Source organism: Taeniopygia guttata, chromosome 3 (genome assembly GCF_048771995.1).
Source record: "Taeniopygia guttata chromosome 3, bTaeGut7.mat, whole genome shotgun sequence".
NCBI lineage: Eukaryota > Metazoa > Chordata > Aves > Passeriformes > Estrildidae > Taeniopygia > Taeniopygia guttata.
Genome location: NC_133027.1, coordinates 239,892 through 252,208, shown reverse-complemented (window position 1 = coordinate 252,208; position 12,317 = coordinate 239,892). Strand labels below are relative to the sequence as shown.

General features: G+C 52.1%; 1 protein-coding gene across 2 annotated transcripts in view; it reads right to left on the bottom strand.

Moving 5' to 3' along the window:
* The window catches only part of IFT172 (intraflagellar transport 172), a 38,400-nt gene that overhangs the window by 576 nt on the left and 25,507 nt on the right, over positions 1–12,317 (bottom strand). Inside the window, exons 33-46 of one of the 2 annotated variants that reach the window (XM_004176677.6) lie at positions 12,060–12,240; positions 11,152–11,261; positions 10,578–10,707; positions 9,896–9,994; positions 9,432–9,541; positions 8,881–8,944; positions 8,183–8,269; positions 6,248–6,364; positions 5,700–5,810; positions 4,764–4,883; positions 3,320–3,415; positions 2,664–2,723; positions 1,879–1,977; positions 660–813 (exon numbers count right to left, since the gene is read on the bottom strand). In XM_004176677.6, coding sequence (XP_004176725.5) covers positions 660–813; positions 1,879–1,977; positions 2,664–2,723; positions 3,320–3,415; positions 4,764–4,883; positions 5,700–5,810; positions 6,248–6,364; positions 8,183–8,269; positions 8,881–8,944; positions 9,432–9,541; positions 9,896–9,994; positions 10,578–10,707; positions 11,152–11,261; positions 12,060–12,240 — 1,538 coding nt within the window. Of the gene's footprint in view, positions 1–659; positions 814–1,878; positions 1,978–2,663; positions 2,724–3,319; positions 3,416–4,763; positions 4,884–5,699; positions 5,811–6,247; positions 6,365–8,182; positions 8,270–8,880; positions 9,055–9,431; positions 9,542–9,895; positions 9,995–10,577; positions 10,708–11,151; positions 11,262–12,059; positions 12,241–12,317 lie in introns of those variants that run through there. The other variant, XM_072926178.1, reaches the window with a different exon arrangement.

The following is a 12,317-nucleotide window of genomic DNA, read 5'->3' as shown; positions in this document are numbered from 1 at the left end:
AGTGAGTTGGGGGGAATAATGCTGCCTTGGTCTCCAGGAGACCAAAATGAAGAAGGGGTGTTCAAAGTGGGGGATCAAATTAAGATTAAGGCTGAACTCTCCTTGGGCAATGACACCCAAGTGAGTAGGTCCAACAATGGCAGCCAGCTTCTGACTTTCAGAGCCACAGCCCCGTTGTTCCTGGTGGCCCACTCCTGTTTCCTTCTCTGACCCTTTTAAGTCCTGCACTGCAGAGCAGGGCCGGGTGCTGCCCATTCTCAACTGTCTGTGCTGGCCAGCCTGGAGCCCCCAGAAAAGCTGTGCCAGCCTGAGCCACCACTCAAACACAGAGTGGCTGGGGTCAGAACTGCTCTGGGCTCTGTATGGTTCAACTCCCTGCTCGGCAGGGCCAGCCCAGCCCAGGGCTGTGTCCAGACAGCTTCTGACTGTCTGTAAGGATGACTGTCTCACAACTTCTGTGCAACCTGTTCCAGGTCACTCACCCCCACAGTAAAAAAGCCCTGTCTCGTCCAGCAGAGCTGGTTCCCGACAGCCACACAGTCCCTCCACTGCTCCTACAGCACAGCCCAGACCTCCTGCCACACCCACCCTGCAGCACGTTCTGACTCCTGCATAGCACTGTGTCATCTCTAGTCTGAGTGAGCTGGCCCGGAGCTTACCTGTCAGCATGCAGGGCAGGGAGGGCACCCCGGTCCCCGCTGCCACCAGAGAGGCTTCGTAGGTGCTGCGCTCATCCTGCGGCAGCGCCTGCTCCAGCCGCTGGTCCATGGACACGGTGAGCACCCAGTCCCTCACCTCCTCCCGCTGCTCCTCCTGTGGGCAAAGGCCAGGGCCAGGCCTGGAACTGGGATGCTGCTGCCCGGCTGCAGCCCCACTGCAGCAGGGAGCACACGGGAGAGCAGGACAGGCGTGCAAGGTGTGCACACAGCACACACGTGCAAGGTGTGCGCACAGCACACACGTACATGGTGTGCACACAGCACACACGTGCCTGGTGTACACACAGCACACACGTGCAAAGTGTGCACACAGCACACACGTGCAAGGTGTGCGCACAGCACACACGTACATGGTGTGCACACAGCACACACGTGCCTGGTGTACACACAGCACACACGTGCAAAGTGTGCACACAGCACACACGTGCAAGGTGTGCACACAGCACACACGTGCAAGGTGTGCACACAGCACACACATGCATGGTGTGCACACAGCACACACGTGCAAGGTGTGCGCACAGCACACACGTGCCTGGTGTGCACACAGCACACACATGCAAGGTGTGCACACAGCACACACGTGCAAGGTGTGCACACAGCACACACGTGCCTGGTGTACACACAGCACACACGTGCCTGGTGTGCACACAGCACACACGTGCAAGGTGTGCACACAGCACACACGTGCAAGGTGCACAGTGGGGGTTGAGAGCATGTGTGTGTTGGGGAGCATAAGAGAGAGAGAGGATGTGTGCATACAGATATATGTGTGAATGTATGTACACAGCTGTGTGTGTGTTTATGTGCGTACAGATATATGTGTGAGTGTATGTACACAGGCGTGTGTGTTTTTGTGTGTGTGAGAGTGGGTGTGTGTTTCTGTGTGTGTACCGGTTGTGTGTGTGTGCGAGAGTGGGTGTGGGTTTTTGTGTGTGTACAGGTGTGTGTGAGTGTGTGTACACAGGTGTGTGTGTTTTTGTGTGTGTGTGTACACACGTCTGTGCACACTCGCAGTGGAGGGACAGGCAGAAGGCGCTTGTTCTGAGTCCGTTTCCATCCCCTGCAGCCTCTGCAATCCCAGCCCCACCCCAGTCCCTGTTCGAGGGCCCTGAAGCAGCACCACTGCTCCCAAGAGCTGAAGACGACAGGTGACACTCACAGGCACGTGCTGATGGGCTGGAAGGGGCACTTCAAAGGGAATGTCTGTCTGCTGAAAATCAGAATGGTCCAGGGAATCCAGGTTCCCCTCTTCAATGGCCTGGAAAGAAGGGGTAGAGCACTGGGCAGTGCTGGTTGTAGGGCTCACAGTACAGTTCATGGCCAGGATGCCCCTGCTTGTTGGTGCTGTGGTGACCAGGCCCTCCTGTCATCCATGACCACACTCTGCAGTGTCTCTCAGACTCTGCCCTGTTCAGGTGGCCTTGAGAAAGGGAAAGATGTAATCGGGTGCTTTTGTTTTCCCCCAGCTGCTGCTGACAGCATTTGAGAGCCTGGCACAGTGAGGTGTGTCAGCTCCTTTGGATTTGGTGTTTCTGGTGGCCAGCCTGCTGTACCACTGTACCACAGTGGCCAAAGCACTGGGCTATGGCCTCCACGTCCCAACTAGTTTTTCTTCCCTTGGTACAACTTGAGTGAGATCACCCTGAAAGCTGTAATGGCATCTGCAGCCATGAGGATTTCAGGCCAATGTGCTCTTTGCTGCCATGTGCATGGTGGCACTGGCATGCCAAGGGTGACTCGGCCAGGGCTGTGCAGGTGCCCTGCATGGCAGGTCCTCCCACAGGGAGTGTGAGGGTGCCCCCTGTTCCAGGCACACACTGAGAGGGGTCTGGGAGCCTCAGTTGTGCCTTGGCCAGCCTGGGGGTCAGTAACGGCCGTGTGGCAGTAATGGCAGTGCCACTGCCACTTTAGAGCCAGCCCTCCCTCCCCACAGACCATACTCACGTCTGAGAGGTCTAGGAAGTGGTTCAGGAAGACAAATGCCATATTCTCCCAGCTGACTGCCTGGTATGGAGAGGAACCCTGAGTGAGACTGGACAGCTCATCCTCACAGCCAGCTCTTCTCCCAGAGCTATGGCTAGGAAGGATGTGGATCTGTTTGTGCCATAGTGTCCAACCAGCTCGGGCTGTCCCACAGAATGAAGACAGGCATTATGACCAGGCTGGATGGGACTTGGAGCAGCCTGCTCTAGTGGAAAGTGCCCTTGCCCATGGCAGGGGATGGAACAAGATGAGCTTTAAGGTCACTTCTCACCCAAACCATTCCATAATTCTATTTTTGCACAGCCAGGTCCAGGCAGCAAGGACATGCTGCTGTCCTTGCCATGTATCACAGGTCCCAGGCAGACTGTCAGACACTTGGGTGATGCGGAGCAGAGCTAAGCAGCCTCACATGCACACTGACAGCCATAACATGGCCTCTGTCCACCCCGGGTCTGTAGGTCCCATCTGCTCACTGGCTGAGGTCTGGCCAGCTGCTTGAGGAACAGCCTCCAGTGAGAGTCCAGCAGCCAAGGGAGGATTTGGGAAGATAAAGTTGAGAATCCCTGAGCCCAGGGTGGCCCGTGTCCTTCACTGGTGCAGAGGCAGGTAGTTCTTACCTTGGCAGCCATCCCAGCCTCATAGAAAGCCTTGTCTGCAGGGAGCAGGTCTGTGTGGCGCAGCAGCGAAATGGACAGCTGGGCAGCCACAGTGTCCTGGGGCACAGAGGACAGCAAAGACACAACAATTCAGCAAAGAGAAAACAGGTTGGAAGAGATCTCATGAGATCACCCCAGACTCACAGCGAGGACTCTGCACCCACACATGCCCTACAGGTAAAAAAGGTCAAAAACCTCAGTCCTGACCCTGAGTTCCCTCACTACAGAACACATGGACTGTCACCTGAGGGCGAAATTCTTCTGCTTTATAAGCCTTGCTATTTTTCACAAGAAGCCACACCCAGACATCCCCCATCTAAGTCACAAACAAGGTGAGGTTGGAAGGCACTGCTGGCTTGACGTTGCTGGCAGTTCCCAAATCATGCCCCTAGCCCCAGTCAAAGCAGAAGCAGCTACATGCCTCAAGAACATGCCTAGTCAAGTTTTTACCATCTCGAGGAATGGAGATTCTCCAGCCTCTCCAACAAACCCATTCCAGCCACAGTCTCAATACATTTTTTCTTGTATGCAATTACGTAAAAATTTTGGAGCAGGGTGAGGAATTGAAGAGTAATTTCACTTTTCTGCTGCCAGATACCCATTGTCATACAAGAACTGTCAAGGCCCCCCCCTTCTTCATGGTCCCAGATAGACTGCCAGCCCCTCAACATTCTACAGCTGTGGAGATCTGTACAGGTTTCCAACACATCAGACTTGGCTCTTGCTGTCTGACATGTCTCTGGACCCCCAACATCCACACATCCACAAGACTAGGAAGTCCCAGTCTTCCCTGTGGCTTTCACTGGGGTTCTTTTCCCAGCCTTCTCCATCACAACTCTAGTACCACATCCATCCAGAGCTCTAGAACAATTCCACATGGATCAAGACTTCAGCAGGGAGGCCAAGAACAAATCCCAGTGCACACAAGACTCCGGAACAGTCACAGGGCCTTGTGATGCCCCCACACAGGTCCATGAACTCCCAAAGGCCCCCAGGAGGCCCAGCACCCAGGACCAGTACCTGCTGAAGCCCTGGAAGCCCAGGAGAGCAGAGAGGAAGCCACATCCCTCTCTTGGGAAGATCAGGTTTTTTGTAATTCCTAATTTTCTACTGGCACCTCCACTCTCACAAGTCGTGCCAAGCACAAGGATCAGCTCCTCCCCATTTACAGCTCAGCCACAGTGGCTGGGACAGTACCCACAGTACACAGATAACACCACCTACAGTCCCACCTGCTAGTGGTGGGCTCCCAATTACTGCAGTCCCATCCTCATGCATCCACAATGGGTGATTTGTGAAGTGGAACAGTAACCTCTGAACAGGCCCAAACCTGCAGATCCCCATGGACCCCCCTGCAGTTCCCCACTCTGGGTGGTGACCTGGCAGAGGAACTCCAAAGCCTCACCAGCTGCTTCAGGCCCTGCATGGCAGAGCGGGTGGCGCAGTAGTGGGAAATCAGCAGCATCCTCTCAAACTCCTCGTGTGCTGCAGTGTTTGCCTCGCTGGACTTCACTAAGTTTTCACACTGAGAAGAGAAAATGAGAGGAACTGAGAGCAGGAGAGCACAAGGGCACTCTTCATCCACATGAGACAGGGAAGTCAGGAGAGAGAAGGATCTGAAATATCCAGACACCTCTGGGACTGGGCGAGGGCTGGGCCCTGGGTGCTCTGGATCTGAAAACATGCTGAAGGAAGGAGGCTGTAGGAGCCAGGGAGAGTCACCAGTACTGCAACAGCCAGCACTGGAAGCAGGGGTGAGGATGGACAAAGGGAGGACTTTTTGATTTTGCTTATGCTCACAATAGGGACAGAAACAGAGATAAGGCAATCATGGCTCTGGCTGAGGTGTTCTGGATAGGAATGAGGAGCAGAAGGCTCTAAGCATCCATGGGAAGAATTAATATTTTCCAGGCTCAGTAGCTATGTGCTTTCCCCATGCAAGCTGCTGAATGTGGGGTAGGATGAGAAGAGGATGTCACAACAGGTCCCATGTCGCAGTGACACTTGGAGCTCTGCAAGGGCCAGTGTCCAGACCCACTCCAAGGATTTGGCCTGGAGCAGGGGATCTCTTTCTCTGCCTTCTCTTGCTCAGCCATAGCCACTTCCCAGGATCCTGTTTTCCTACTGTCTGCACTGCCAGCTTTTTACTCTTAGCTTGTGTTCTAAAGACACTGTCCATGTCACCTGTCGAGAGACTGGTTCTTCCTTATGGTCACTGGAGACGCCCTGGCTGGAGCTGAGCAGGAGTGGTGAGCAGCCACACTCACCAGTCCCGCAGCTCAGCCCAGCTGGAGTACACCCTGGCTGGAGCTGAGCAGGAGCAGTGAGCAGCCACACTCACCAGAGTGAGGAGCACGTCCCGCAGCTCAGCCCAGCTGGAGTACGCCTCGGCACAGTTCATGCCAGGCGCATTCACCATCTCCACAAAGAGACGCTTGTAGATGTTGAAATTCTGCAACAGAAAGGAGACAGGTGTGGAAGGAGACAGATGAGAAGTCAGCAGACTCCAGAGCTCTCCTGCTGCCAAGCACAGGCCAAGAAAATGGCTGCAGAGAGGCAGTGCTACAGGTCACTGGCTGGAAGGGGGGCTGGGGACAAGGCAGGCAAACAGGGAAGGATTGAAGGATGCTTCCTGCAGCCAGTGCTCTCAGAGAGGCAAATAGTTCCTTCTGTTCTAAACTTGATGCTCAAGGTACTCAAAACAAACACAAACACTCAACTTCTCCTTCCCGTGGAGAACATGCCAGGAGATTTCCTTCAGCCCTCTGGAAGAACCCACTGCGGGGCTGGGCATGCTAAACACGAGGCAATCCCAGCTCAGGCTGGGAGCCTGACTCATGCAGCACATCACAGCACACTGGGCAGCCCACCTGGGGATGCCCTCCTTACCTGTGGGCTGGCAGGTGCTCCATGCTGGACGTACAGGTGCAGGGCTTTGTCCCAGGAGCCCTCACAGATCAGGTGTGTTGCATACAGAGCCACGTACTTGTGCAGGACCTGATAGCTCTGGAGAAGGCACATGGAAAACAGCAGCATGAGACTCATGAACTTGGTGGGGGTGGATTCAGCCATGTGTGCACAACCCCACACACCTGAGTCCCAAAGGCTGGAAGAGGTAATCAGAGCCAGACTGCCCTAAGCACACCTGGGGTTTGATTTGGGCCATACTGACACCTTTATCTTGGCTGGATGATGCTGTGCTGATCCTCCGCACACGCAAATGCAGCTGTTTTGCAGCTGCCCACCACTTGCCAAAGGGATACTGCCAAACACCTGAAGGATGCAGCACCTCTATTAAGTGTCAACAAGGCTACCAGCTGTAAAGCAGCCCTTAGTCTAACACAGAAAGTAACTAAAACCCTGGGTGAAGACGTTTGTAATTAACAAAGCTGCTCTAGTCCATTATCCACATGCTGTCACAGCTCCAGGACTGCAGACCACCTTAGAGTGCTCCTGACACCTGTGCTGACCCCATAGACACTGCTGAGGACTGCTGTTGGCCTCAAAGAAATTCAAGTGAGGGAATAACTGCTTCACACATGCATAAATATAGTAATCAGAGGAAGAAAATGGCACAAAATGTGCAATCCTGTTAAAAACTGAGCAATGGAAGCTAGTTTATTATGCAGAAGAAAGACAAGTGTCCCAGCAGATGTCCAGAACTCCAACACCCAGATGGGGTGCTGGTGAAGCACCATGTTCATTATAGCTTGGGAAAAATGTTAAGTCTGGTTTGTGACCTGTTTTGATAAATGTACCACTTTTGCTGTATAATCACTGTAGAGCTGAGTCACAGTGATTATATTCTGCACTGGTTACAGAAAGGGGTCATGCCAATGCTCTCTTGGAGGCACGAGCAGACACCAAGATCTTCTTAGACTCAATGTGGCCTTGTGGTGCCCAATACAACAAACTGAGTCTTTTCCATTAAATGGAGTGTGCAGTTATTCTTTGTAGCTACTGATAAGCAGAATATCAGCAGGGGAGCCTCCCAAGAGAACAATGACTTCAACAGAGACCATCTGCATCACAGAGAAGCCCAAGCCTGTGAGACATCAAGTTCACTCTAGTAGAATCCAAATTAGGTTATTGGAACCAAACTTATAAAACCACAGTCCCAGACATTCCCAGTGCTTTTCCAAGGCTTCAGCTGGCCTGAGTGACAAGTTGTGATGTTCCTATTAACTGCAGATGCTGTTGCCAAGGCTGCCCTGTTATTCTATCTGAACCAGTATCTCACTCCAAAGAACTGCCTGTCCTTAGTTACCTCCATGATCAACAACCATTTAACCAATAACTGCTTAATAACCAATCACCAATCAATAACCACTGAATACAAACCATCCCTCAAAGTACATCCTGGTAATCAAGAGCTGTCTTCTCCTGTTACTGCCTTGAAAGAGCACTGTAAAACAGTTTCATTTTGCTTTTCTCCATTTTATTACTCTACTGAGGTAATTTGGTTAGTTTCAGGTCAGTAAAACTGAAAAAACATCAGATTTGCTTTCCTGACTAGGATGTCTCATTCTGACTGACACCACCACTCTCAAGAAAGAAGGCTTTCTTCTACAAATCCCTGTTTCCATGGTACCAATTACTTCCAGCCCAAACAACTCATTTAGCTTCTTCCAATTCTCCATTAATTACAAAATTTAAACACAATATGCTTCCAGGTTCTAGCACTTCCCCACTCAGCCTCACTGGTCATGATGGGGACAGTGGTGTGGTACTTCCTGAGCCCCTGCAGTGGTTCTCCATGCTGCCCACCCACTGCAGGGTTCCAGGACTCCAGGTCTGTCACTGAGGGCTCACAAAAGCACTCACCTGCTTAGCTGCAACCTCCAGGCACTTTTCCCACTGCTCCTGCTTTGCATATATATCCAGAGCTGCCATGACATCAATTCCCACCAGCTGAGGATGGAAACAGCCATAAATTCATTTTGCAGGCCAGGCTTCCTACTCACATCCACACAAGCATCAGGTCACCCATGTCTTTTTTTCCCAGACACAGTCTCTTCTCCTCCACAGCATGAAATCACAGAGCCTGTGTGACCCATCTTCCACTGAGAGGGACCTGATCAGGCTGAGGAGTTTGGCCCATGTGAACCTTATGAAGGTCAACAGGTGACGGGTGCTGCACCTGGGTCAGAGCAACCCCATGCACAGATGCAGCTTGGGTGGAGAATGGATAGAGGGCAGCCCAGAGAAGGATTTGGGGGTGTTGGTGGACAACAAATTGGACACGACCTAGCAATGTGTGCTTGGAGCAACCCAGTCTAGTGCAAGGTGTCCCTGCCCAAAGCAGGAGGTGGAATGAGATGAGCTTGAGGTAAGCTTTAAAGTCCTTTCCCAGCCAAACCCTTCGATGATTCTGTGGTCTGGCATGCAGTAGCCATGGCTCACAGGCACATACAGACTTCTCACTCATACTCATGGTTAGGCAAAAGGCCCATGAGAAAGTCCCAGGATCTGCACAGGTCCTGACATCACTCCCTAGACTGGGAGACATCCCAAATACATACCGAATCCACCTTTCCTTGTTTTTTTAAATACTCCTTATAACGCTGGTCTACGTACTCCTCTGACCTGCAGGTAGAAAGAATCCCAGAAGGCAGCAAGACTCATGTCGTGCAGCAGAGGCTGGATTCAGTTTTGGAACTAGCAGACTTGCAGCTGTGCTATGTCTTACTAGCAGGCTGCTGGTGCACAGATGGACAGGGAAAGAAAGGGTCTAAGCAGCTCTGCACAACATAATATGTGAGGAGAACAAGGGATCACAGCGCTTTCAAAAGGAAGTGCATGCGCAGAGCTATGGCAAGGGAAAGGGAGATAGGAATAGGGGTGAAATCAAAGGGGATAACGGTTTCTGTGGGATGAGTGGCAAAAGAAAAGTGTCAGAATGTTAAATAGCTTGGGAAGGGTGGCTGTGGAGAATGTACCCTGTTGAGCCTGGGAAAGCCACTATGGGGAGAATTCAGGAAACCTAGGAACAACAGGACAGGACAGGACAAGGGACCGGCTGGGGGTGGGAGGGGGAACAAGAAGGGTATAGTTTGCAAAGCTCAGGGCATACCTGGGGTCAAACTCTTTGGCTGTGTGCTTGGCTTTGCTCCATTCCTCCCCTTCAATGAAGGCATCAATAGCTTCTTGGATGAGGTCCAAGTTTAGGTAGAGCTCAGCTGCCTGCAGGGCCAGAGACAGTTCCATGGGAGACAAAACCCCAAGGGTTCCCTGTATCCCAGGCTGAAGCTGGTGTTGGACCACCACACAGACACAACAGAAAGTCTCTTCCCAAAAGATAAGCCTCTCTTCTGCTTCCTGCCTTCTCCCAAGGCCTGGCTCTCTCACACTTTTCCAGGACTTGATTCATTCCCCTCTTCCATCCTCCCTGAAAATTCTGCACAGCTGACCTCTAGATAAAGCCATCCATCCACCCATCACCCCAGGATGTGACCTGACCGCCTTCCCTTGCACAGAACTCTCCCTTCCAATGTCACCACTTCTTCAGCAGCCCTGGGGGCAGGAGCCAGTCCTCACCATGCTGTATTTTTTCATGGCCACCAGCTGAGGAGCCACGGTCCGTGTCACTTCCATGCTCTGTGACTGATCCAAGAATTTCACAGCCAACTCAGCAGCCTGTGAAGAGAAACTGTCAGCAGCTCAATTGATAAAAATGTTGGGAGAGTGGGATGAAGCTGGGAAGTGCTCAGTCCCAGCTAAGAGACTGACAGCTGACATCACCTGAATGATGGAGGAAAGGGAGAAATGGCAGGTCATTTTGACAATCAGAGGAGCAAAGTCCAGTTACTTTCACACAGGGCAGAAGATCAGACAAGGACATAATTGTTGTTGAAGTTTGTACAAGGACATGGGTGTGAGTGAGAAGTATGAGCAAGAACACGGCACAAAGGCTGGTGGCATGGAGCACAAGGAAGGTGCTCCTCTAGCAAGGGCTCAGTTACAGAGTGCAACTCTGCAGTGCAGGGAGCTGTGGACACACAGACATGGCCCTGCCACAGGCAGAGGTGCCAGAGCAAGGGAGGCAGCACCATGCAGGATAAGCACAGCCTGTCATGGCTCAAGAGAACAGGTATGAAGGCTTTCAGCCCTGCAGGCTCTCCTGAGCCCTGCAGTGACACAGATCTCTGAGGTGCACTCAGGCTGGGAAGAGATCCCAGGCAGAAGAGCAGGTGAAGAGAACCCCAGCCCCTGACGGTACCTTCAGTAAGCACTTCTCCACCAGGACACTGTTGCTGGGATCCCGCACCTTCAGATAGCAGTCCACTGCCCTGGCATACTCCCCAGAGCGCTCCCACTCCCGTGCCTGCTCCAGCAGCCCTTCAGCTCCGCTGCAGGAGGAATGCAGGCTGTGAGCAGGACACGGGTGCTGCCAGAGATCCTGTGGACAGGGTGTAGGGTGTGGGCAGGGAGGTGCACACTACAGGTAAGCAGGGACCTCAGACAGAGCAGCGAATGTGACAGAGAACATGAACAGTGCTGAAGAAAGAACTAACAAAGGCCCCTGGGGAGATGCAATGGCAGTACAGGAGACCATGGAGATTTGTAAGTGGGGCAAGATGCCATCTGGGAGATCTTGGATGGCAGAAATAAGATTCCCAGACAAATAAGGAAGGATGATAGGAAACCTATGCAGTAAGAAGCCCGGAGTCCTCAAGAAGGAAACAAGTGGATGTCAGGGATCCCATCAGGCTGTCTCTGTAAGGCACCAGCAAAATGGCCGTGGGGAAGAGCTTCCAGGCTATTTCCTGAAGCCTGACCACAGCACTCCTTACCTGGAGCCTTTCTTGCCAGCCTCTCTGCCACACTCCTCCTGCAGCTCTCCCAGTCGACCAGGCATGTATTCCTTGCAGATCCGCAGGGCCTCGCTCCACATGCCAGCCTCCTGAGCAGGCACAATGGGGAGAAGTTTTCACCAGTTCACCAGGACCCCCCACACTCCTGCTATCACATAACACATCTGTCCCCTCATGCAATCTTGCCAGAGAACCGACTAGAAGCAACAACCACAGTAACACCACCCAGTTCTTCAGGGGAACATGCTCATCCATTCCAGCTACCTCAGTGATATAGGCACTTAAGCCTCCCAATGCACCCACTTGTGCTACCCCAAGGACCACCCACAATCTGGCAGGATATATCCTCCAGAACCATGAGAGAGCAAACCTATGATATGAAATCCACTGGTTCAGTCTTCAGACCAGAATCCAGTTCCTCTAGAAACCCTGAGTAAATTGTTGCCCTGTTCTTTTGAGAGTTTTAAAGTTCTTCTAAAAAGTTTCTTATACCTTCTGATATTTACATATTTCTACTGAATTTTCTCACACTGTTCATATAATCAAGGATTGTTTTGCATTCTTTGTGGGTGGAGAGAATTGACAGACTGTTGGTTTGACCAGTGTGGTTGGAGAGGTGGCAATTTCACCCTCCAATCCACTGTCACTTTTGCTATTGTATATATAGTGGAATCAGAAAATAAAGTTTGCTTTTTTGGGTTCTTTTCTTTCCTTTTACATCTAGCCTGCTTCTGTGAGTTATTTCGTGTCATAGTGGGACAGAGTAAATGGCTTCTCTTTGGCTACTGAGTTGACAGGGGGAGCTGGGAGGTGAATTTCACTCCTTCATCTAAATAGGGTTCTTGTCCAGTGAGGAAGGCAATGATGTTGCTACAGACTGCACTCACCTTATAGTACTTGATGGCCAGCTCAGGTCTCTGTGCTCGCAGGAGGAAGGCCTCTGCCTTCTGGAACTCTCTCTGCTCAAAGGCAAACTGTGCCTGTCCCACCAACACATCAGCCACGCTGTCTGGGTCATGAGCCTCAGCCACACGCTGTGCAGCGTCCCAGTTCTGGTTATGCACAAACCTGGGGGATGGGATGTACCAGGGACATGAGATGTAACAACAGGCACGACAAGGAGCAGCCCACTGCTGGAGAGGCAA